At 40.0% G+C, this 25,122-nt stretch overlaps 1 protein-coding gene across 1 annotated transcript in view; it reads left to right on the top strand.

Annotated features, from left to right (window-relative positions):
* The window catches only part of FIP1L1 (factor interacting with PAPOLA and CPSF1), a 127,480-nt gene that overhangs the window by 16,244 nt on the left and 86,114 nt on the right, over nt 1-25,122 (top strand). The window contains 3 exon segments of the mRNA XM_006868064.1: nt 3,294-3,401; nt 3,926-4,056; nt 4,346-4,414. Coding sequence (XP_006868126.1) covers nt 3,294-3,401; nt 3,926-4,056; nt 4,346-4,414 — 308 coding nt within the window.

Here is a 25,122-nt window from a genome sequence, read left to right as displayed (position 1 = left end):
ATTGAAGAACAGAGATGTCAGCTTGAGGACTAAGGTGCGCCTGACCCAGGCCATTGTGTTTTCAATAGCCTCATATGGATGCGAAAGCTGGACAGTGAGTAAGGAAGATCATAGAAGAATTGATGCCTTTGAGTTGTGGTGTTGGAGGAGAATACTGGAAGTGCCATGGACTGCCAAAAGAAACAATAGATCTGTTTTGGAAGACGTGCAGCCAGAGTGCTCCTTGGAGGCCAGGATGGCTAAGCTTCGTCTCTCCTACTTTGGACATATTGTCCGGCGGAAACAATCGTTGGAGAAGGATGTCATGCTGGCTAAGGTGGAGGGTCAGAAAAAAAGAGGAAACCCCCCAAAAAGATGGATCGGCCAGGTGGCATCGTTGATGGACTCAGGTGTGGCAGTGGTAATGAGGTTGGCCCAGGATCGGACATTGTTTCGGTCTGCTGTGCATGGGGTCGCTGTGAGTCGGTTCTGACTTGATGGCTCCTGACAACAACAACAACAACAACCTCCTGCTTCTATTTGCTTTTGCATCTCTATAATGGAGAGCAAATTTCAAATTCATTTTGATCTTTTCCTTCTAATGACCTTTTGCTCTCTTCCTGTATGATGTTCTTGATGTCATCCCACAACTCTTCTGGTCTTCAGTCTTTAGTGTCTAATGCATCGAATTCACTACTCATCTGATAGTTTATTGTATTGTGGTGGCTTGTGTCTTGCTGTGATTATGGAAGCTATGCCACGGGTATTTTAAATACCAGCAGGGGTACCCACAGTGGGCAGGTTTCAGTTGAGCTTCCAGATGAAGACAGACTAGGAAAAAGGAGAGACAGACTGCTTCCAGATATTTAATCACTGAAAACCTTATGGATAGCAGTGGAACACCGTGTGCACCAGATTATTGATTATTGAAATACAATGAAGAACACCAGAATATTGTCAGATACATTGCTGGAATATGAGACTCTTAGATTGGAAGGCACTCTAAATGTGACTGGGGAAGAGCTGCCTCCTCAAGGTAGAGTTGACTGTGATGACGTAAATGAAGTAAAGCCCTTGGTACCTTCATTTGCTCATGGGGCACAACTCAAAATGAAAAGAAAGAGTTGTAAACATCCATTAATAATTGGAACGTAGAATGTACAAAAGTATGAGTCTAGAAACATTGGAAATTGTCAAAAATGAAATGGAACACATAAGCATCCATATCCTAGCTGAAATGGATCTGTATTGGCCATTCTGAATCTGACAATCACATGGTTTACTATGCTGGCAATGACAGATTAAAGAGGAATGGCATCACGTTCACCATCAAAAAATATACCAAGATCTGCCTTGAAGTACAACACTGTCTGTGACAGGATAATATCCATACACCTAAAGGAAGACCAGTTAATCCCAATGTTACTCAAATTTACGCACCAGCCACTAAAGACAATAATGATGATATTGAAGAATTCTACAAACTTCTACAGTCTGAAATTGATCAAACATGTAATTATCAACACAATCAAGATGTATTGATAATTACAAGTGATTGGAATGTACAGGTTGGAAACAAAGAGGAAGGATCAGTAGTTGGAAGTATCACTTGGTGATAGAAATGGTGTTGGAGCTCCCATGATTAAGTTTTGCAAGACCAATGACTTGTTCATTGAAATACGTTTTTTAAACAACATAAAAAACATACTGGACCTCATCAGGTGCAATACACAGAAATCAAATCGACCATACCTGTCTGAAGAGATGGTGGAAGAGCTCCATATCATCAGCCAAAACAAGGCCAGGGGCAGACCATCAATTGCTCATACGCACATTCAGGCTGAAGCTGAAGAAAATTAAAACAAATTCGATACCCAAGATAATGGCCTTGTAAATATTCCACCCGAAATTATAGATCATCTGAAGAATTTAGGCTACATGTTGATCCTTTCAGATATTTTCTACACAAGATGAAAACTGTTCAGTGGGGACTCGCTATCTGCCCCCCCTGCATTCTTAAACTAAACTCCCTCTTGAGAACTTGTAAGCCAGTCACTTCGTGCCTTTATCACCCCCTCATTTTAGGTAGCCAATGTCTAAGTTGCCCTTCCCTATCTGCCATGTATACAGAGGGGTTAGGATTGATACTTGATGTGAAGACTCCTTCCCTCTCAGTTGGTATTTTGAGCTACTACTTTCTGCTCCCGTAAAGATATACAGCCTCGAAAACCCTGTACAGGGTCGTTATGAAAGGAACTGACTCCACGGCACATAACAACAACATGCATAAGTATGTGACAAGTTCATCAAACTGCAGCAATTTATCCTCGTTTCCTTTATCAAAAGTTATTTTTTTATTTTTTAGTCGAGTTCTGATTATCAAGGCATTGAGGGTAGGTCAAATGGGTACTGTCTGCAATTTGGGGCATTTTTTGTGCATCTCCCCTTACTTCATATCAGCTGGATGCTTCATTCTCAGCTTTAGCCTTCTGTGGCTGTGTCCTTGTCCATGGGCTCAGGAGTCCCCAGGTCTCACCACATTTTGGACCAGCCAGCCCTTCTCTCTGTCATCTCTAGGTCAACGGGAGTCCATGGAACATGGTTGAACTCAGCCCATTTCTTCACTGCTGCCTTACTCCCTCTTGCACTCACCAGTAGACCAATGTGGTCACCTGCAAGCTTATATGTCTGCTCAAGTGTACCCTTTGAGTTTCAGTCTTGGAGGGGAGGGGTTTGTCCTGAAGGGACCCGATTGCTTGCCTTGATGGCTTCCCGAACAACTGGCTTGTTTTGGGTTTTTCCTACTTATCTTTCTTTGAAGATGTATCTTCTGTTGCTCTAGCTGTTCCAGGCTGGTCACATTTTCTGTTGTTGGCTTTACAGTTATTTAAAAATGTAAAATTCTTTCTTAGCTCTTCTGCTGTATTAAAATCGTGATTTAAAACATAGACAATAGCAACTTTCTGTTGGCACCCAAACCATATTCAAACCTACTGCCATCAAGTAGATTCTGACCCATAACAATCCTGTATTATAGGGTTTACAAAACTAAATTTTTACAAGAGTAGACAGCCTCTGGCTCAGGCTTCCCAGAGATATTCTCTGATCTGTATATTGAGTATATCTTAGTTCAGTATATTCAATATAACTATAAATGTTAATACATACTTTCTTTCATGGTTAGTATTAATGCATTGTTTGGAACTCATGCCATTTCTTAGTACCAGGACTATTAAAGTTACTTATGTTTTTGTTTGTGTATTGTATCTCCTAGTCTCTTGCTAATGTAGCTAAATCTCCATTTTGTAACATAGGAACAAAAGTCAAAGGGGTTGACCTTGATGCACCTGGAAGTATTAATGGAGTTCCACTTTTGGAGGTAGATTTGGATTCCTTTGAAGATAAACCATGGCGGAAACCAGGTGATACTTTCATGGATTGTATTTGTTTAAATTTTTTTTTCTAATATGAACAGTACTTAGAAAAGTATTATTTGAGCATCACCTAACAATATTTTGTAATGTAATTTTGTTGTCTTAAGCAAATAAGTAACAATTGTTGTTAATTAAGTACAGGGTTTCCAAGGCTGTAAATCTTTACGGGAGCAGAATGCCTCATCTATCTCCCGCGGACCTGCTGGTAGTTTCAAACTGCTTACCTTGAGGTTGGCAGCCCAACTCATAACCACTACGCTACCAGAGTGTACTTACTATTAAATCTGGTGACCTAACATTACTATAAATGTTGATTTGCATATTATTTTATTATTTCATAATCATTTCTAAAGAGAATTGAGTGATCAAAAAATTAAAATCTTATGGTGATAATTTTGAGAACTAGTAGAATTAGAGTAGTAGGACAGAAGATTCTAAGTTGAGATTTTCATAATTATGTTTACATACTGCATAAATGGTTGGAATATTTATATAATTTGTTTTGTGTTTAGGTGCTGATCTCTCTGATTATTTTAATTACGGATTTAATGAAGATACTTGGAAAGCTTACTGTGAAAAACAAAAGAGGATACGAATGGGACTTGAAGTTATACCAGTTACCTCTACTACAAATAAAATTACGGTAATTAGTAAATATTCCATAATACCCCTGTCTTTTCCATTGTCCATTTTGATACCCTCCCCCCAAACTGTTTCCTTAAAAAAGGTGGTTAAATGCTAAATGATAGTTTAAAAATTCCATTCTCTTTGCCATATTTATTTGTTTTCCCTTCCTTTCCTTTCAGAGTTTCATATTAATAATTATCTGATGTTCTTAGTTTCAAGTTACAGACTAGCCACAGCTAGTTTGTCTATATATGGCCTATTTAAATGATGTGGTATCTTAATGGGGAATATGTTATTTAACTTAGGCCGAAGACTGTACTATGGAAGTTACACCAGGTGCAGAGATCCAAGATGGCAGATTCAATCTTTTTAAGGTGAATTTTAGTAAATTATCCTTGGTTGCTCTCATATTTTGTTCTTGAGTCTGCTCACATACCACTATTCAAGTGACAAAATTAAAGTGGAAATAGCTACCTTTTTTCCAAACCTTCAGCTTCCTGGTGACTTACAAATTTGCTGATTGTTGTTTTATCTCCACTTTTGCAAGCATGTGAATTTATAGCCTATTATACTAACAAATGCCAAGTAAAACTCTTCTTGCTTTATGTTGTGATTTTATTTTGAGTCTCAGTATATGTTCGCTTCTTGCTGGTTAGACAATGTTAAGGCGCTAGGCAAAACTCTCATTATAGATCATTGTTATAATCTTTATTAGCAATGTGAGGGATTTTTTTTTTTAATTTTCTTTTTTTTTAAATTTAAGGAATATGACATATTGCTTATAATTTGCATGGCACCAAAGTCACTAGTATAATATCTCACTGTTTAAGCTGTTTCAAGAGTCTTAAGCATTCTCAGAGAGTCTCTTTAAGAATTCAACATATAGAAGAAAATCTCTGATTTTTTAAAATTAAATGCTTATAAGCACTAGGTTTATGTGAGGGGTTTGACGTTTGGTAGCAACGTTTGAATATCAAGTCTGACTTTTAGCTTCTCCACTCCATGGTATGATCAGACACTTGGTCCAAAGAAAAATACTATATTTTCATACATCTATTAATATCCAGAAACCCTCAAATCTATTTTAAAATCTGATTTGTTTGCCTTCTTTGGTTGTATGCTCTCTCTTTATCCTAGTATCTGATTCTTGTATTGATCACCTCTGGGATGAAGATTGTGAGTGGCTTTGAAATTGTGTTATATACTCAGGGAACTTTGTGGGCTGGACATAGACCTCTGTGCCCCCTTTGGGACTGTAGTCCTGTCCATCAAAATACTGCCTTATGCAATGCATGTGCTATATCCGCAGATGTAACCGCTCTGCTGGACACAGTTCTGTATAGAGAATTTCATTTTAATTTACTTCCAACTTTGGGTAAGTATTTGGTTCTTGTTCTGCTGTTACTGTTTCAAACGTGCGTGATAATGTCTGTTCTATTTTAAATGGTCATCAGGTGCTTTGAGGTCCTATATTTTTAGGCATTGAATATATGAGTGGGCTTCAAATTGTTTATGAAAAAAATCCATTATCTTCTAATTCTGTTTTTTCACAGACTTTTGAAGCACCCTTATATTGCTACTGATTATAATGGATAGAAAAGTTATCTTGATGGTGAAATATTTTGCAGTGTTGTGTTTCTTTTCTTTTAACAGAAACAAACGCTTCCTTTATGAACTGCCTGGTCTTTATAATTTATCATTTTGCTCTAGACTTTTAAAACCTAACCAAAATCAAAAACAAAACCAAAAAACTCCTAGGAATTGGTCTCATTGAAGAGAGCCATCATGAATGGGCTTTTTATATCCACGGTCTATTGAAAAATTATTTTTAAGTTGTATTTGGTCATATGAAGGGAGGTCACTGAATGCTTTCATCATGTTTATTTGATTCTCAATGAATAAGGGCATAAATTTGATAGGTGAGGTCTGGTGAAATTTCTTGCTTTGAATATATGCTTAAATATTCATAAGTTACAGAAATGGTTAGATAATAAGATGTTGTTTATACCATTAATGTGTGTAACACTTTTTTCTTTGTATGTTGTGGTCTGTTGGATGCTATTTTATTGATTTAATTTGGCATTTTCTGGCTGCAGTTAAATTTACGTTTGAATTTCAGAAAAGTATTTTTGCTACCTTAGATAAATTTAAGAAATATTCATGTATCAATTTCTATGTGATTGTTTTATTGAGAATTATTAGATGCTTTTTACTATCTATAATGCTACAATTCTTTGGAATAAAAAAGTTTATGAAGACTGCTAGGTATTATTAAGTGGCAGAATATTTTAGACAATTTCCATAAAATTTGGAAAAATGAGAGTTGATTATTTTGGGATTAAAATGACATTGAATGTTTATATATCCAGTATGGCTAATTTTCTTAAGTAATCCTTTCATCCCCATTTATTCATTTAAAATATACATTTCTTTGCCATAGTTGTTTTCTTGACCTGTACTTTTTAATTTCTAAAGTTTAATGTAATAGTAGAAAGCATATACTACTTTAATCAGAACTTTTAAAATATGGAGAGTAAAAGAAAAAGTTTAGGTCTAGGAAACAACTTGAGCAAAGAAATGTATATTTTAAATGAACAGATAACAGATGAAAAGATTATTAAGAAAGTCGGCTTTATTGAATCAACATTCTTTTTGGAAAGTAGTACAGGAGAGTTGGCTTTGTATAGTATGCTTCAAGTTTAGAATACCTAGAAGACAGGGAAGATGACTTTGAGGTGTTGTTGCGTATTTGTGAGCAGGAAACACTGAAAAGTGAAGTGACTTGATTCTGGTAACAAAGTATGGTGTGGTTGGAAAAAGAAAATGCAAGCCTTATGTCCACTTACCCACCATTTATCATGAACTCCTAATTGATATGGACTATTAAAGGTTTAAACTTGAATTGTTAAGATAGGCTAAGAGAGAGAAAGCAAAAACAAAACTTCCCCCAGTTTTCTTGATGTTTTTGGGTACTTGTAATGTGCCTGGCACTGTGCTAGATGCTGTGGTAAGACAGGATCTTTGTATTTAAGGAGCTCATGATCCAAGTAGGTACATGGACATTTGCATGTAAAAAGTCCTGATGTGGTGCTATAAGATCAACACTGGACTGCTAACTACAAGGTGGACAGTCATACCTACCACCGCTCCTTGGAGACCCTATTTATACAGGGTCGCTATGAATCAGAGCCAATTGGATAGATAACACCTAACAAAAGCACCAGCAACATATTGGAGTCTTGGTGTGACACTGTAGGATAAGCAGTGGGCTGCTAACCCCCAAGGTATGCATCTTAAACCCACCGACCTCTCTGTGGAAACCCCATACAGGGTTGCTCTGAGTTAGAACCAACTCGACAGCACTTATTATCGTTGGTAAGTGCTGTGGTTCTGACTCACAGCAACCTTTATAAAGGGTTTCCAGGGAGTGGCTGGTGAGTTTGAACTACCGACCTTGCAGTTCAAACCGGCCTTGAGGTATCCTGTGCATTATCCTGCAGTACCACACCAGGACTACTATGGCATTGAGCAACAATATGAATGTTGTGTTGTTGGCATTGATAAAGTACAGTGGGGAGTTAAGAAAAAAGAAGATCATCCCACATTCCAGAGTCAAGAATGAGTCAAATGGGAGTTGATATTCGAACGAAGAGAATGATTTTCATTAGTATGAGTGGAGAATGGAGAACATAGGCAGAGAGAGCAATATGAACAAAAACATCTTGATAAGAAAGTTGAGGTGCATAATGATGTAGGGGAGAGGTGATAACAATGACCTGTAGACATTTGTGTAGGAAATAGGAAGCCATTGAAAAGTTCTTGAGCATAATTGTGTGTCCAAATCTGCCTTCTGGAACAGAAACTGTCAGAAGGTAGACCTAAGAATGAAAGGGGGAAAGAAGGGAATCAGAGACCAAATATAAAGCTGCTTTAGTTTTACAGTAATGAAATGAATGAGGGCCTTGAGTTAATAAGGTGAGTAGAGTACAGAACTGATTTAAGAATCAGAATTTAAGTTCTTTCAGATATACTGGTAAGGTAATTTTTTTTCATCTTAAGTGAGAGACAACCCATTAACTTATTCATTATAGCATTTTATTTAGCTATTAAGTCAAATTTCAAGTATACAATGAAGTAGAATAGTGCAGATGAACCCCTACATGCTTATCCTAAGTGCTTAAATAATTGTCATTATTGAGATAATAATATAATCAAGGTTTTCTTTTTTTTCTAACAAAGTAAAAGGTGAAATTTAATAAATATTAAACTAAAACCACCCAATTAGGTACAAAAACAATTGAGTAGTTACATAATTTGGGATGAAGGGTAGAAGAGTAACTAGTCACAAAAGGTAACTAACGTGTGTGTAAGAAAAAGTTGACCACGGCCTTCCTTAAAATTTTCTGTATCCGTGTATGTGTGCTTATACATAGATGATTTTTCCCCCCTCTGTAGATATGAGAACTATGGCATTAATGTCATCAGCTTTCACAACTATGTGTCTATTTTCATCCATTGTATCAAGGACTTCTTGTTCAGATATAGCATGGGTAGAGAGCCTCCGGCCTTGGGCCACATGTTGTTCATATGTGCTGTCGAGTTGGTAAGACTCATCATGATACTGCATAGGGTTTCTGAGGAGTGGCTGGTGAGCTTGAACCACCAACCTTGCAGTTCAGACTGATCTTACAGTACAGTGCATTAACCTGCAGAACCACACCAGGATTCCTGTGGGCTACATAGGCCTGCAAAATCATTTGGTCTGGTCCTGTCAAGGCAACTGCAGTTCCAGTCATCATGTTGTTAAGTGCTGACGAATCGTTTTTGACTCATAACGACCCAGTTTCCATGGAGCTCTGGTAGCGTAGTGGTTACGAGTTGGGCTGTGAACCTCAAGGTCAGCAGTTCAAAACTACCAGCTGTTCCGTGGGAGAAAGATGAGGCTTTCTGCTACCGTAAAGATTTACAGCCTCAGAAACACTGTACAGGGTCGCTATGAATTGGAACTGACTCCACGGCACATAACCACCATAGGGTTTCCAAGTAGCAGCTGGTGGTGATTTTGAACTGCTGAGCTTGTGGTTCACAGTCTAGTGTTGATCCTACAGAATCACAGTAGGAGTCTAGCCATCACATTGTTGTTGTTGTTAAGTGCTGTCGAATTGGTTCCAACCTTTATCAACTTTGTGTACCATTTCCGAGGAGCGTTTGATGAATTTGAACCCAACGGTTCAAACTGATCTTAAAGTGCGGCACATTAACCCACAGCCCCACACCAGGACTCCTCGCTATTACATTAGGGCTGAGTTTACTAATGTTGGATCAAATATAGCAGGCTATTTTAAGTTTTTATTGTGAATTGGGTGATAGTTTACATGGGAGAACATCAGCTTTACATTCATTCTAGCGTATCTTGTTTCATTGCAATGATTACAATCCCCTACATGCATCATCATTCAACAGCATTTGCTTCTATTCCCTTGTTTTTTTTTGAGGAGGGCGGTATACACCGAAGCACTCAGGAAAATACAACCATTTAAACAACCAAAGGGTACACCCGCAAGCCTGTCTCCCCTGGCCTTGAGTACACAGCCCCTCTCTCTCCCCAAGTCCAGGGTCCCCAGCCACTCCTCTCCATGTCTTTTTCTCTGCCTCCATCTCTAGTGTCACTGCTTCTCTGGATAGGGTCGCACACTCTGCTCTTCTCCCTTGATGGTCCCCAGGGTCCTCTGCTCCTTGACTGCAAAATCAACCACTCCCTCCTTTTGTTATAAAACATCCACCTTTACATTTGCAACATTCACAATCAGTCCTGACAGCAATTATTCACTATTAGACCACAAGAGTCTTATCCCCATCTCCTTTCACCATCCCCCTCCAGACAGGTTGGAAACCAGTCAGTGGAGATTCTACCTTCCTTCGTAGTCTCTGAAACTAGGCTCCCTCTTTTTTTTTTTTTTAGTTTTTATTGTAAATTACATGATAGTTTACATGGGAGAACATCAGTTTTACATTTATCCCTTTGTATTTCGCTTCATTGCAATGGTCACAATCTTCTCCATACATCATCAAACAACCAAAGGATACCCCCCACAGGCCTGCCCCCAGCTGTCAGCACACAGCCCGTCTCCATCCTTGAGTCTAGTGTCTCCAACTGCTCTATGTGCCCATGTCATCTCCTCTGCCCCCATTTCTGACTTCACTGCTTCTCTGGGTATGGTCCCGCACTCCGCTCTTCTCACTTAATGGTCTCAGGGACCTCCACTCCTGGACTGCAAAATCAATCACTCACCTGCTTTTGTTACAAAACATTTATCTTTACATTTCTGACTCTCACAGTCAGTCCTGATAGCAGTTATTCACTATTGTACCACAAGAGTCTTACCTCATCTCCTTTCATTAGCCCCTTCCCAACAGATTGCCATTCAGTGGAGATTCTAACTTCCCCAGCCCCGTCTGGAACTAGACTCCCTCTTGAAAGCTTATAAGCCAGTCACTTTGTGCCTTTGTAGCACCTCCCCACCCCACCCCACCCATTTTGGGTAGCCAATGTCTTAAGTTGCCCATCCCTGTCAACCCTGTGTACCTAAAGGGTGGTAATGATCCTAGCTGTAAACATTCGTTCCCTCTTGTGAGCCTACATCCATTGTTGTTGTTGTTAAGTGCCGTCGAGTCGGTTCCGACCCATAGCGACCCTGTACAGGGTTTCCGAGGGTGTAAATCCTTACGGGAGTAGAAAGCCTCATCTTTCTCCCGCGGAGCGGCTGGTAGTTTCGAACCGCTGACCTTAAGGTTCGCAGCCCGATTCGTAACCACTACGCTACCAGAGCTCCTTTAGTATAGGTCAAATTCATCAAATTGTAGCAGATTACCCTTTTTTCCCCCCTCTTCTTTCTTCCTCTAGTGGAGTTCTGATCATCCAGCCATTGAAGCCAGGTCAAATGGGTGTTATCTGCAGATATGGGTGTTCTTGTACATCTCCCCTCACTTCATATCAGCTCGACACTTCACTATCCGCTGTAGTCTTCTATGGCCATGTCCCTGTTCCTGGGCCCAGGAGTCCCTAGGTTTCGCCATACTGCTTGCCAACCAGGTCTCAACCCGGGTTCACAGGAGTCTGTTGAATGTAGTCACACTTAGCTCACAACTTCATTGCTGTTTTCCCCCCACTTCCCCTTATCGGTAGACCTACATACTCACCAGCAGACCATATGCCTGTTGTGTATTCTCCTTTAATGTCAGTCTTGGAAGGGCGTTTGCCCTGATGTCTTCCCAGCGAACAACTTGCTTGTTCTTATAGTAGTCAGTCAGACTGCTATTATTGACCATATGCCTGTTGTGTATTCTCCTTTAAGTCTTGGAAGGGCGTTTGCCCTGATGTCTTCCCAGCAAACAACTTGCTTGTTCTTATAGTAGTCAGTCAGACTGCTATTATTGTTTTTGATTTTTCCTGCTGGTCTTTCTTTCAAGAAGTGTCTTCTGTTCTTCTAGCATCTCCAAGCTGGTCTGCTTGTCCATTCAAGTGGCAATTTCCCACCTCAGAAAATTCTGGATGGGGATCTGGTTTCCACCTATGGTCTTATGCAGTGCAAAGGCTCCACAGGAAACCTCTGTCACTGGGCAATTTCTAGCCCCATTCTAGGTATTCCAATCAGTTATAGGCTTACAAGATTTCTATGGTGATGTTTCTGACTATTCCTTTCTCTCCCCCTCAGGTGTCTTATTTTAAAGTAGTAGGAAAGGTAAACCAAGATTCAAAAGACAGCCAAGCATCTTAACATTATTTCCCCTCTTTTACCCATTCAAACCATGCCTCAATCCCTGTTTCCCAGAACGCTGTTGGTCCAAGGTTGCTCATACATCACTATTTACCTCTGTCCCACTTAGCCCATGCAAACCTGCCTGCATGCTCTCCCATCTGCTTTGTTCTACCATTTACCTCTCCTTTCTGCCACCCCCAGTACTCAAACTATCTTGTGTCTTGTTCCCGACCTTGTGCTCCACCTTCCCCTCCCTCCCATTGCTACACCCCGGTAACCAACAAAGAAATTTTTTCCCCCTATTAGTGTGGGTACTTTTTCTTAAATTTTTACAATATTGTCCTATGCAGTATTTCTCCTTTTGTGACTTAATTTCACTCAGCATAATGTCTTCAAGGTTCATCCATGTTATGTGGTGGCTTGCAGCTTCCTTGTTATTCTTCAGGGTAGCATAGTATTCCATTGTGTGTATGTACCACAGTTTGTCTATCTATTCTTCCAATGTTGGGCACTTAGGCTGACTCCATCTTTTTAGCAGGTTAATTATTTATTTATTTTTTTAATTAAAAAAATTTTTTTTAGTGTTTTATTGTGAATTATGTGATCGTTTACATGGGAGAACATTAGTTTTATATTCATTCTGTCGTACATCGAATCATTGCCATGGTTACAATCCCCTCTATGCATCATCAACCAACCAAAGGGTATACCCTGCAAGCCTGCCCCCTACACTATCATTCCCCCCACCCCCAGTCTTTAGCACACAGTCGCTCTCCCTCTCTGGATCTAAAGCCCCCAGCTGCTCCATCGCTCCACGTCATTGTTTCTGTCTCCATCTCAGGCATCACTGTTACTCTGGGTAGCGTCCTGCTCTCGGCTCTTCTCCGTTGATGGTCCTAGGGACCTCTGCTCCTAGACTGAAAAGTTAATCACTTCCTTCCTTGCTATAAAATGTCTACCTTTACATTTCCAACCTTCACAATCAGTCCTGATAACAATTATTCACTATTGTATCACAAGAAACCTATCTGCATTTCATTTCATCAACTCCACCTAGGCAGATTGGATGCTACTCACTGGAGATTCTGCCTTCCTCCAGGCCCCCTGTCTCTAGGTTCCCTCTTGAAAGCTTGTAAGCCAGTCACTTTTTGCCTTTGTAGCCCTGCCCCCTCATTTTGGGTAGCCAATGTCCAAGTTGCCCATCCCTGTCTACTCTGTGTGTGGAGGGGGATGGGAATGATTCTGGCTATAAGAATTTGTTACCTCTTTTGACCTACTGCTTCCATAGGTGTAGGTCAAAGTTCATCAAATTGCATCAGATTACTCTTTTTTTCCTCTTCTTTCTTGTTCTGGTTGAACTCTGATCATCTAGTCATTGAAGTCAGGTCAACTGGGTATTATGTGCAAGTGTGGGTGTTCTTGTGCATATGCTGTCTCTTTTTATCAGCTGAATGCTTCACTCTCCATATTGTAGGGCTTAGCTCGCCACGTCATTGTTGGTTTTCCCTCACTTCCCCTTATTGGTGACGAGCGTGGTCACCAATCAGAGCATGTATTCCCATTGAGCTTTAGTCTTGGAAGGGGGTTTGCACTGAAGGGTACCCGATCACTTGCCTTGATGTTTCCTGGGCAAGCAACTTGTTTGTTCTTGTAGTAACAGTCTGTTTGCCTCTATTGTTTTGTATTTTTCCTGTAGGTCTTTCTTTCAAGAAGTTTCTTCTATTCTTCTAGCCATTCCAGGCTGGTCTGCTTGTCCTTTTAAGTGGAAATTTCCCATCTCTGGAGATCTGGTTATGGTTCAGGCTTCTACCTATAGTCTTATATATTGCAGGGAGCCTCCTTCACTGGGCATGTTGTAGCCCCATTTTAGGTGTTCCAATCAGTTATAGGCAGAAGACGGACTTACAAGTTTTCTATGGTGATGTTTCTAGCAGGTTAATTTTTTTTTTAATGTTTTATTGTGAATTGTGTGATAGTCTACATGGGAGAACATCAGCTTTACATTCATTCCATTATCCATCATTTCATTGGCATAGTTACCATCCCGTCCATGCATTCTCACTCAACCAAGGCGTGTACTCTGTAAGCCTGCATCGCCCCCCGCCCAACCACAGTCCTCAGCTCCTTTCCATCTCCTGATCCCGAGTCCCCAGCCACACCATCTCTTGACGTCGTCTTCTCTGCCTCCATCTCAGGCCCCACTGCCTCTCTGGGTAGGATTCCACTCTTCGCTCTTCTCCATCTATGGTCCCAGGGTCTTTCGCTCCTAGACTGAAAAGTTAATCATTCCCCTCTTTGCTACAAAAAGTCCATCTTTAGATTTCCAACCCTCACAATCAGTCCTGATAACAATCATTCACAATTGCATCACAAGAGACCCATTTGTATTTCATTTCATCAGTCCTTCCTGGTCAGGCTGGACACTATTCACTGGAGACTCTACCTTCCTCCACGCCCTTTGGATCTAGGTTCCCTCTTGAAAGCTTATAAGCCAGTCACTTCTTGCCTTTGTACCCCTCCCCTCATTTTGGGTAGCCAATGTCCAAGTTGTCCATCCTTGTCTAACCTTTGTGTGGAGGGGGTGGGAATAGTTTTGCAGCAAGGATTTGTTTCCTCTTTTGAGCCTACTGCATTCATAAATGTAGGTCCTGTTTATCGAATTGCATCAGATGACGCTTTTTTTCCTCTTCTTTCTTCTTCTTCGGATTGAGCTCTGTTTATCTAGTCATTGAAGTCTGGTCAAATGGGTATCATCTGCAAGTGTGGATGTTCTTAACATCTGTCTGTCCTCTTTTTATTGCCTGGCTTCCCCGCTCTCTACTCTAGACCTCTGTGGCTGTGTCATTGACTCTGAGCCCATGAGTCCCCAGATGTTGCCTCGCTACTGTCCGACCAGGTCTCCACTCGGGTTCACAGTAGTTTGCTGAGCAATGTAGGGCTTAGCTTGCCACTTCATTGATGTTCTTCGGTCACTTCCCCTTCTGGGTGACGTGTGTGATTGTCAGTCAAAGCGTATATTTCCCTTGAGTCTTAGTCTTGGAAAATAATTTAGCATGTTAATTTTTAAGGTCATAATTTTGTGTGTCCTGTGAATGATAATTATAAATTTTAGCGGAAAAAAGGTTCCCCACCCCTGAGATACAGGGTTCTGGTGTGATGCTATAGGATAAGCATTGTTCCGCTAACTTCCAAGCCAGCAGTTCAAACCCATCAGCTGCTTTTATTAGCTCTATCTAGGGTTGCTGTGAGTTAGAATCAACTCAGAGGCACACAACAACCACAACAGACTTTGGTTTTCTTATCTATTCTCTTTCATTTCCCATCTCTTTCTCTTCTGTGATATTTCTTCATTCTTAATACCTTTTTCTTTAGCATTTCTGCTATTATGTTTTTAGTTTCCAAGAGCCTATTTTTCCTTTTTCTTCATTATGTAACAGTCACATCTGATTCTTGTTTCTTTTGTTTTTAAGGTTTTTATTGTGGATTGAGTGAAAGTTTGTTTACAGGGCAGATCATCAGTTTTATATTCAACAAATCATACACCTTGTTTCATTGCAATGATTATAACCCCCTCCATGTACTATCAGTTAACAGTATTTCTCTCTATTCACTTTAGCTTTAAAAAAAACAAAAGCCATTCAGGCATATATAATAATTTATACCTCCAAAGGACACATTCTGCAAGTCTGCCTCCTGGCTACCAGCTCCTAGTCTCTCTCTTCCCATGAATCTAGAGTCCTCAGCTGCTCCCCTTCTCCATGACCGAATCTCTGCCTCCGTCTCTGGTGTCACTGCTTCTCTGGATGTTGTTGTTGTTATGTGCCGTGGAGTCAGTTCCGACTCGTAACAACCCTGCACAGGGTTTCCGAGGCTGTAAATCTTTACGGCAGCAGAAAGCCTCATCTCTGTCCCACGGAACAGCTGGTAGTTTCGAACTGCTGACTTTGTGTTTCACAGCCCGATTCGTAACCACTAGGCTACCAGAGCTTCTTGCTTCTCTGGAAAAGGTCCTGCATTCTGCCCGTGCTCTTTTCCCTTGATGGTCCTAGGGTCCTCTGTTTTCAGACTGTAAGATTAAATACTCACCCGCTTTTGTTATTAAACTTCTCTACCTTTACCATTGTGACAGTCGCAATTAGTCATGATAACAATAATAATCTTATCCCCATCTCTTTTCACCAGACCCAAGTAGACAAGATGAAAGCTATTCAGTGGGGACTATTTCTTCCCCCCGATACTCTTAACTAAATAAACTTCCTCTTGAAACCTTGTAAGCCAGTCACTTGGTGCCTTTATCACCTCATTTTAGGTAGCCAATGTCTAAGTTACCTATCCCTATCTACCCGGTGTATAGAGGAGATAGCATTGATATTTGATGTGAAGACTCCTTTTCTCTCTGTTGGTATTTAGAGTTACTACTTCCGTGAGTATTGGTCAGGTTCATTGAATTTTACCAATGTACACTTGCTTCCTTTATCAAAAAAAATTTTTTGGTAATCTTTCTCTAGTTGAGTTCTGGTTATCAAGGTATCGAGGCTAGGTCACATGGGTACTGTCTGCAAGTTTGGGTGTTCCTGTGCATCTCCCCTCACTTCATATCAGCTGGATGCTTCACTCTCAGCTCTAGTCCTCTGTGACTATGTCCTTGCCCCTGGGCTCAAGTGTCACCAGGTATCACCACGTTTTAGACCAAGCAGCCCTTCCTCTCCTCTCCTTCCTCTCCTCTCCATCTCTAGTCAACGGGAGTTAATGGACTGTGGTTGAACTCAGCCCATTTCTTCATTGCTGCCTTTCCCCCTCTTCCACCCTACAATCGACCAATGTGGTCACCAGCAAGCTTACGTGCCTGTTTGTGTGTTCCCTATGAGTTTCAATCTTATGGGGGAGTTTGTCCGGAAGGAACTTGATCGCTTGCATTGGTGGCTTACTGGCGAACAGCTTGCTTATTCCCGTAGTCGCCAGTCATCCTGACATTTTTGTTTTGGGTTTTTCCTGGTGATCTGTCTTTGGAAATGTATCTTCTGTTGCTCTAGCTGTTCCAGGCTGGTCTGCTCGTCCTTGCTAGTTGGAATGTTCCACCTCATAAAGTTCTAGACGGGACTCTGAATTCCCCCTAAGGCCCTATACTCTGCAAAGGCTTTGCAACAGGTCTCTTTCACTGGGCAAGATCTAGAACCCCTTTTAGGTATTCTGTAATCATGTTTCCAAACATTCCTTTCTATCCCACTCAAGTATCTTACTTTACAATAGGGGCAAGGGAAACCAATATTCATAAGACAATCAAACATTTTAGTATTATTTACCCTCTTCAAACTATGCCTAGATCCCTGTATCACAGAGCCCTGTATTTCGAAGGTTGAGCATGCATCACTATTTACCTCTGTCCCACTTAGGCCATGGAAAACTGTCACAGTGTACCCCTATCTATCTTGTTCTTCTGCCTCCTCCCCCTTCTTGTATTGCCCTCCCAACACCCGAACTAAGCCCGCCATCCCAACCTCACTGTTGTGGTTACCTTATATTCCATGAACTCTTCCTTCTATTTAAGACAGTCTATTTTATCCTGTAATCTACCTGACCTTCTCACCACCTGCATCTCTTTTCCTCTGTGTTTACCTTCTTTCACATTGTAATTGTTTTGATATAGACTGACCTCCCAGATCCTCTGTTCTTATAATTTTATTCTGTTTTTGACTCTTCCATTTGTCAGTTGAGTTCAGGGTGATACTACCAGTTATGCCATTCTCTGGGTGTCTGTTCTTGTTGGTTCTCAGTGTATTGAACTTACTTCAGGATGTTTTTCATAATAGGGTTGGGTTTGGCAAAATCCCTTAGATTCTGTTTATCCTGCAATGTTTTGATTACATCATAGTATTTAACAGCTTTGCTTGATAATGGACTCTTGGTTGGCAGTTGTTTTTCTTTCAGGCTTTTATATATGTCTCCACATTGCCTTGTTGCCTGAATGATTTATGGTGAGAGATCCGAGCTTAATCTGATTTGCTTGCCTTTGTATGGTACACTTCTCTTTTCCCTAGCTGCTTTCAGGATTCTTGCATTATCTTTGAATTTTGGAGGGCTTGATTCTCATGTCTTGGTGATTGTCTTTTAGGGTCTATCCTTCCTGGTGTGTGTTGAACTTCTTGAATGCCTATCTTTTCACTTTACAAGATGTTAGGAAAATTTTCTTCCAAAATCTCTTCAAGTATCTCTTCTGTGGACTTGTGTGATTTTTCCTGTTCCAGAATGCTGATAATTCTTAAGTTATTCCTCTTCATGTTGTCCAATATGAATCTTAGTCCTTCTTCAGATTTTTTTAATCCTTTTTTCTGCTTGCTCTTCTATTTTATTAGTGTTGAGAGATTTATCTTCTAGCTCACTAGTTCTGGCTTCTATCTCTTCAATTCTACACCTTTCAGTATATGTTGTTCATTTCTGATATTCTATTGTGAATCGTTTAGACCTCTCTCTGTAAGTTTTGAATTTTTTCCAGTGCTGTATCTATCTTATTTGATTGTTCTTGTAGCACGTTTCTGAATTCTTCCTTATTTTTCTCAACTCCATTGTATTGTGTTTTGATGCATTTTATAATAATTTTTCTGAATCCCTTCTTAGGCATTTCCAAAGCCTGCCCAACTTCCAGTTTGGAGTGTAGGTCAACTTCCAGCTCATTTGCCTCAGTCACTTTATCTCGTTTCTAGACATGTGCAGATATGGTCATGTGCTTCTGTTTTGGGGGCATATTCAGGGTTTATCTGTGGCCTTAAAACTTAGATGGTATGTATTTTGGTATTTTTATGCTTTCTGATTGCCTCTAGGTACATGTGATCAGGAGCTGGGCTTCCCTTTTCACTCTTCTTCCTGAGAAATTTCAAGATGCCACTGTTAGTTGTTGTGGTGCAACTCAGAATTTAATTTTCAGCCTATTTCCTTTTATGTCTGCCTGTCTCGCTCCACAATCCCCGTTCAGGCCTTTTTCCTAATGATGAACAGTTCAGGGCTGGCTGTGGTCGTTTTGCATTGCCGTTTGGTTTTAAGTGGAAACTGTCACTTTTAAATTTCGAGGAAATCTGTGTGCATGTGTAGTAGGCACCCTCCAGTGGTGGGGATGGGGTGTCCACTTGCTCAGGCACCCCCTCTTGTCACCAGAATGGAGGTGCACAGCTAGCGAGAGACCAATAAATAGTTAAAAAAAAAAAGTATGTCCACCCCTTTATCTCTGCAGTTCTGTCAGCATCTCTTACTGCTCTGATCCTTCCCCTGCTTGGTCTCACCCAAGATGGCGGCTCCAGGAGCAGCTGAGTGTCTTGAATGAAAAAGCACTGGATTTCTTAGTTCTGCTACAAATTCCCCTAGCTGTAAGCCTTCCAACCTTCTAAATATTCTTTTGTATGTTCTGGCACCATCCCCTGTGACTTCTTGGTCCGCTGTTTTGTGTTGTTGCTGATGGAGCTTCTCACTGCACTTCCACCTGATCCACCATCTTGTTTGTTCTCATCTTGTTTCTTGTATGCAGTAATGTATCCCCCCCTTGTTTCTCAGATAATAGTAATGAAAGGTTTGCTTTGTTGTTGTTGTTAGTTTGCCTTAGGTTTTCTTAGCCTCGAATACCGTATTTTCCCCATGTTGATTTTTTTTTTTTCTTTTTCTTTTTGGTGATATAATAAAAGTTGAACAAACTTGATATTTCACATTTGTTATTTTGACTTCATACTGGATTTTCTCAAATGTCTACTTGTCTTTGACTACTCACTTATATGTAGAGTGGGTCACTGAAAAGTTGATTGGAGTGCTTGTGAATGGCACTTGTTGACTAGTTTTTACTGTGTTACTGTTCTGTGGTTTTGAGGTAATTTCGATTCTTAGTGACTCTGTGATACAGTAGAATTGCCCCATAGGGGTTTTTTTTTTTTTTTTGCACTTTACAGGTTTGTTCTGTGAAAATGTCAGGTGGGTTTGAACCACCAACCTTTCTGTTAGCAGCGAAGTGCTTAATAATTTGCCACCAGTGCTCCTTAAACCTCATGGAATTGTTGCTGTTTTGTGCCACTGAGTTGATTCTGACTCAGTGACCGTATATGACAAAGTAAAACTGCCTCCTAGGGTTTCCATGGCTATAATAATATAGGAAGGAAAGTCTGATGGCTCTGTAGGATACACACTGGACTGCTAACAACAAGATCAGCAGTACAAACGTATTAGCTGTTGTGCAGTTTTCAGTTCCTATAAAGATTTACAGCCTCAGAAGTCCTATACAGGGCCACTGAGTTGGAATTGTTTTGATGGCAGTAGGTGTACTTCTTTTTTGGAATCTTATTGGAGTAGATTGTCAGGTCTTTTCTTCTGTGGAGTCTCTGGGGGTTTAAACCAGTGAACTTTCAGCTAAGTGGCGTGCACGTAACCACTGCACCACCAGGGCGCTTTAGTCTTTGCTATGGTTGGAAGACTGGCTGTGGGCCATTGATTTTTTTCCTGCCTCATTATGATCCTGTTTAAGGTTTTCAAGGTTGTAAATCTTTGCAAGAGCAGAAAAAGTTCTTTTTTCCTTACCTGGTAGACTCAAACTGCTGACTTACGGTTAGAGGTCTAGCATGGAACCCACCATACCATTAGGACTCTTGTGCTTTATTGTAGGACTCAGCTTTATTCAGAATCTCTAAGGTCAGTATCAGTAGGTTTTATTTTTCTTTTTTCTTCCTTCTGTTAGGCAAATCTTATTTTCTCAAAGAAATGTGTTTTAAAGGGTATATGTTGTTGTTGGGTGCAGTTAAGTCATTTCTGACCCAGCGACCCCGAATAGGGTTTCCAAGGAGTGACTGGTAAATTTGAACTGCTGACCTTGTGGTTCAAACAGACCTTGAGATCAAGTGCTTATCCTATGGTTGTTGTTGTTGTTGTTGTTAAGTGCCATCGAGTCGGGTCCGACCCATAGCGACCCTGTACAGGGTTTCCGAGGGTGTAAATCTTTACGGGAGTAGAAAGCCTCATCTTTCTCCCGCGGAGCGGCTGGTAGTTTCGAACTGCTGACCCTAAGGTTCGCAGCCCGATTCGTAACCACTACGCTATGGTACTACACCAGAACTCTAATTCAAATGTTCCGGTGGCTGTAATTGCCAGTCTCTCTACCTTTTTCAGTCCTCTTGATTCTTTGATTTCCATTGCTAACTTTGAACTCAACTTCCTTTGGTCTGCTCAGTTAGGTACCAGTTTTTCTTATATGGTATCAAAGTCTTAAATTTTGGATATTTATCCCAAAGCCTGTGAGTTTAAACAAAATTATGATTATCTATTTTATACAGTTCTTTTCTTCACTTTAACATGTAGTGAATGCTTTCCTTGGCTAAAACTTTTTTTATAAATACCATTTAAAATAGTTATATAATCTGTTATTTGGCAGTACCACAAATAATTTAACATGTTGTGTATTGAAATATTTAGGTGTTGTTTGTTTAAATTTTTGTAAACAATGTTATGATTGGCAGTTGAATGAAATTTAGAAAGTGAAGTAACCTTTTGGCACAGTTAAAGCATAATGTGAGTAAATACTCAGCTTCTTGAAATTGTGGACTTTAGGCAAGATAGATTTTTTAGATGTAAGGTCTGATCATTTTTACGGTTTGTTTATAAAATGATTCTATTATAGACATTTCTCAAAAAGATTATGTGAAATAATATTTACAGATTTTTGAGTATATGTAATCCTGAATGCAGTATTTGAAAGTAAACATTAAGTGAATGAAGATAAGGAGGGTTGCTAGAATGACCAGGGTTTTTAAATAGTTTGATATAAGACATAGTGGAATGACTTAAGTACTGTGTTAGGAGAAGCAAGCAATTGTCACATGTTTAAAAATTGCCCTGCCTTCCTGGCACTTTTTCTTACCTTTTTGTGCCCCCTTACTATTTCATATTCATTCGTTCGCTTCCCATCCCCAGTCTCCTTTCTTCCACTTTTTAATTCTTTGCTGTGTCAAAAAGTATAGTGCAGTTAGGTGTGATGGTTATAACATTGAACTTGTGGTTTTGGGTTTTTTTTTTTTTTTTTCAAAAAACCTTTTATTGTTAACTGTGGAGTCTTATTGTGGCACTGTGGTTTTGCACTGGACTGCAAGGTATTGTTTGTTGTTATTTATGCCTAAACAGCATGTTGTTGTTGTTGCTGTTGTTATGTGCCATGGAGTCAGTTCCGACTCATAGCGATCCTGTACAGGGTTTCCGAGGTTGTAAATTTTACGGGAGCAGAAAGCCTCATCTTTCTCCCGCGGAACAGCTGGTAGTTTCGAACTGCGGATTTTGCAGTTCGCAGCAGTTCAAACAGAGCAGATCATCAGTTTTACATTGAACAAATCATACACTTTGCTTCATTACAATTATTGGAATTTCCTCCGGGTACCATCAGTTAACAGTATTTACGCAGGGAGGATATTTTATTTCCTTTAACTTTTGTATTCCTCCCTGTGTCCCCTCTACCTTCATCTTTCTTTTGCCAACTTCCCTCTTTTATATTGCTTGCCCTATCACCCATGTTAACATGTGTCTGCTCTCTAGCCCATAACTAATTCTCCCCCCACACTGTAGCCATCATAAAAATGGTTTTATTTAGCAAGAAAATATTTTGTTAACTTTTTACAAAAGTGGTCATAAACAGTAGTTGTCCTTCTGTAATTGACTAATTTCACATAATTAGGGATAAGTCTTAAATTTACTAACAGGATCCAAAGAACAAGATGCAATCAAAACAGTGTCTTATGAGGAGATTGCTTGGGCAAGTTACTAAGACATTAGTTGGCTCAGAAGGTGATGGAGACTGTTTTTGGAGACTTCAAAAGGGAAATCTTGATAGATCTTTTCAAATGACTCAGGATGATTATGAGGGCTTATTATGAAGCAGTTTTAAAAAATCTGAAACTGGCATTAGTGTGGAAAAGGTCAGGAAAATGTGGCTGAGCAATTTTTTTCCATAATAGCAATGCACCTGCGTATTATTTGAGGAAAGCAAGAGTTGCCTCCAAGAAACTCATTGGAAACCCTCACTCCATCCACCCTCCAGCCTTGATCTTGCCCTTTCAGACTTCTTTTTTGTACCTGAGACTCAAAGAACATTGACAAGGAACATGTTTTGAGACCCTTAAGTATTTTGACATGGTGTAAATTGAAACACAGAATTTTTCTTGGAACGGTTGTTGTTATTAAGTGTCCTCTAATCAGTTCCTACTCATAGTGACCTTATAGAGGGTTTCCGGGCAGAGTGGCTGGTGAGTTTGAATCATCAACCTTGAGGTTCAAGTTGACCTATTGGTCTATCTTGCTTATTTTATAACATCACACCAAAACTGCTTGGAGGGGTTATGTTGTTGTTGTTAAGTGTCATAGAATTGGTTCCGACCCATAGCGACCCTGTATAGGGTTTCCAAGGAGCAGCTGGTGAGCTTGAACACCAACTTTGCAGTTCAGATGGCTTTGCAGTCTGGTTCATTAACCCACAGTGCCACACTAGGACTCCTACGACAGGTTATAGAGATGGGAAAACACCCCTTTCAGAAGAGTGTAGACCTATGAGAGGATTGTCAAATAGTTACTTCTCTTTTGACCTTACTGTATCTCAGGAAGGGTTCTATGATTTGTAGCAATATTTTTTTTACTTATCCTTGTGTTCCTCTTAATGTTTGTGTCTGTCTTTTCCCAAGGCATGGGACTCTGTTTTGTTTTTCATTGTTGTCTTAGCATCTAATACATTATGTTGTTTGGTGTTAGGTGCCATCGAGTCGGTACTGACTCATAGCCATCCTGTGTACAACAGAACAAAACGCTGTCCGATCCTGGGCCAACCTCACAATTGTTGTCACGCTTGAGCCCATTGATGCTGCCACTTTTCCAATCCATCTCACTGGGTTCTTCCTCTTTTTCTCTGACCCTCCACCTTACCAAACATGATATCCTTCTCCAGTGACTGGTCCCGCCTGATAATATGTCCAAAGTATGAGAGATGAAGTTTGGCCATCCTGGCCTCCAAGGAGCACTCTGGCTGCATGCACTTCTTCCAACACAGATCTGTTGGTTCTTTTGGCAACACATGACACTTTCAGTATTCTCCTCCAACACCATAACTCAAAAGGATCCATTCTTCTTTGGTCTCCCTTATTCACTGTCCAGCTTTCACATGCATATGAGGTTATTGAAAAAATACCATAGCTTGGGTCAGGCACCCTTTAGTCTTCAAGCTGACATCTTTGCTCTTCAACACTTTAAAGAGGTCTTGTGCAGCAGATTTGTCTAATGAAATACATCGTTTGATTTCTTGACTGCTGCTTCCATGAGTGTTGATAGTTGATCCAAGAAAAAGGAAGTCCTTGACACTTGCACTCTTTTCTACATTGATAAGAATGTTGTTTATTGGTCCAGTGGTGAGGATTTTTGTTTTCTTTACATTGAGATGCAGTCTGTACCGAAGGCTGTGCTCTTTGATCTTCATCTGTAAATATTTAGATACTTAATAAATGGTGAGTAAATCATTTATTTCTCCTGTCAGATTCATCAACTTTATCTGTCAATTGTTTATCACCTCTACTTATATTCCTACTATTGGGATCAGTGCATTTTAAACATAGACTAAAATCTTAAGAAAGGCTAATCAGTATGCGTACTATTAATAAAAGATCAGACTGTAATGTTCAAGTGTGTAAGGTTTTTCCCCATTTTTGTTTTTTTCCTATTAATGACTATTTAGGAGGTAGATGGCTTCTAATACTCAGTCAGTGATTTACATCTGTTAGGGTCAAGGTGTCTGAGATGCTTTTTGCCTTTACGTTACCAAGGCAAGTAGTTAGGTGCAGTAGAATTTAAATAGGACATAAAATACAATGTGATGTTTTCAAGCATAGGATAACTTGAATTAAGCAAACCCAAAACCCTGAACTTGTTGCCCATGAGTGGATTCTGACTCATGGCGACCAAAACAACTTGAACTTTCTTTAAATTTAATAAATAGATGACTATTTTAAGACAGGAAGGTGTGTAGAAAAGTAATAGTATAAATGAAAATATTTCACCAGTCTAAAAAACTATGACTAGACCTTCAGAAGATGTTGGAGCAGAGGGATGGGCAAATCTGGGAGAAATTATGATGTAAGTTAGTAACCTGGTATTAAATTTAAATCAAAGAGGGAGGAAGAGGTATTAAGGGGTCAAGAGATGTCTGATTGTAAGTTTCTAGGTCTGCTAATTGAGCAGGTTAGTGGTTTTCTTGAAGGTTATGGGAAACATAGTAGGGAAAGGATGGAAATGCAGGAGTCAGAATGGCTAAAATGACTACTGGTTGTTGT

This window comes from Chrysochloris asiatica, unplaced genomic scaffold, assembly GCF_000296735.1.
Source record: "Chrysochloris asiatica unplaced genomic scaffold, ChrAsi1.0 scaffold00115, whole genome shotgun sequence".
Lineage (NCBI taxonomy): Eukaryota > Metazoa > Chordata > Mammalia > Afrosoricida > Chrysochloridae > Chrysochloris > Chrysochloris asiatica.
This window is presented reverse-complemented; position numbering and strand designations above follow the sequence as displayed.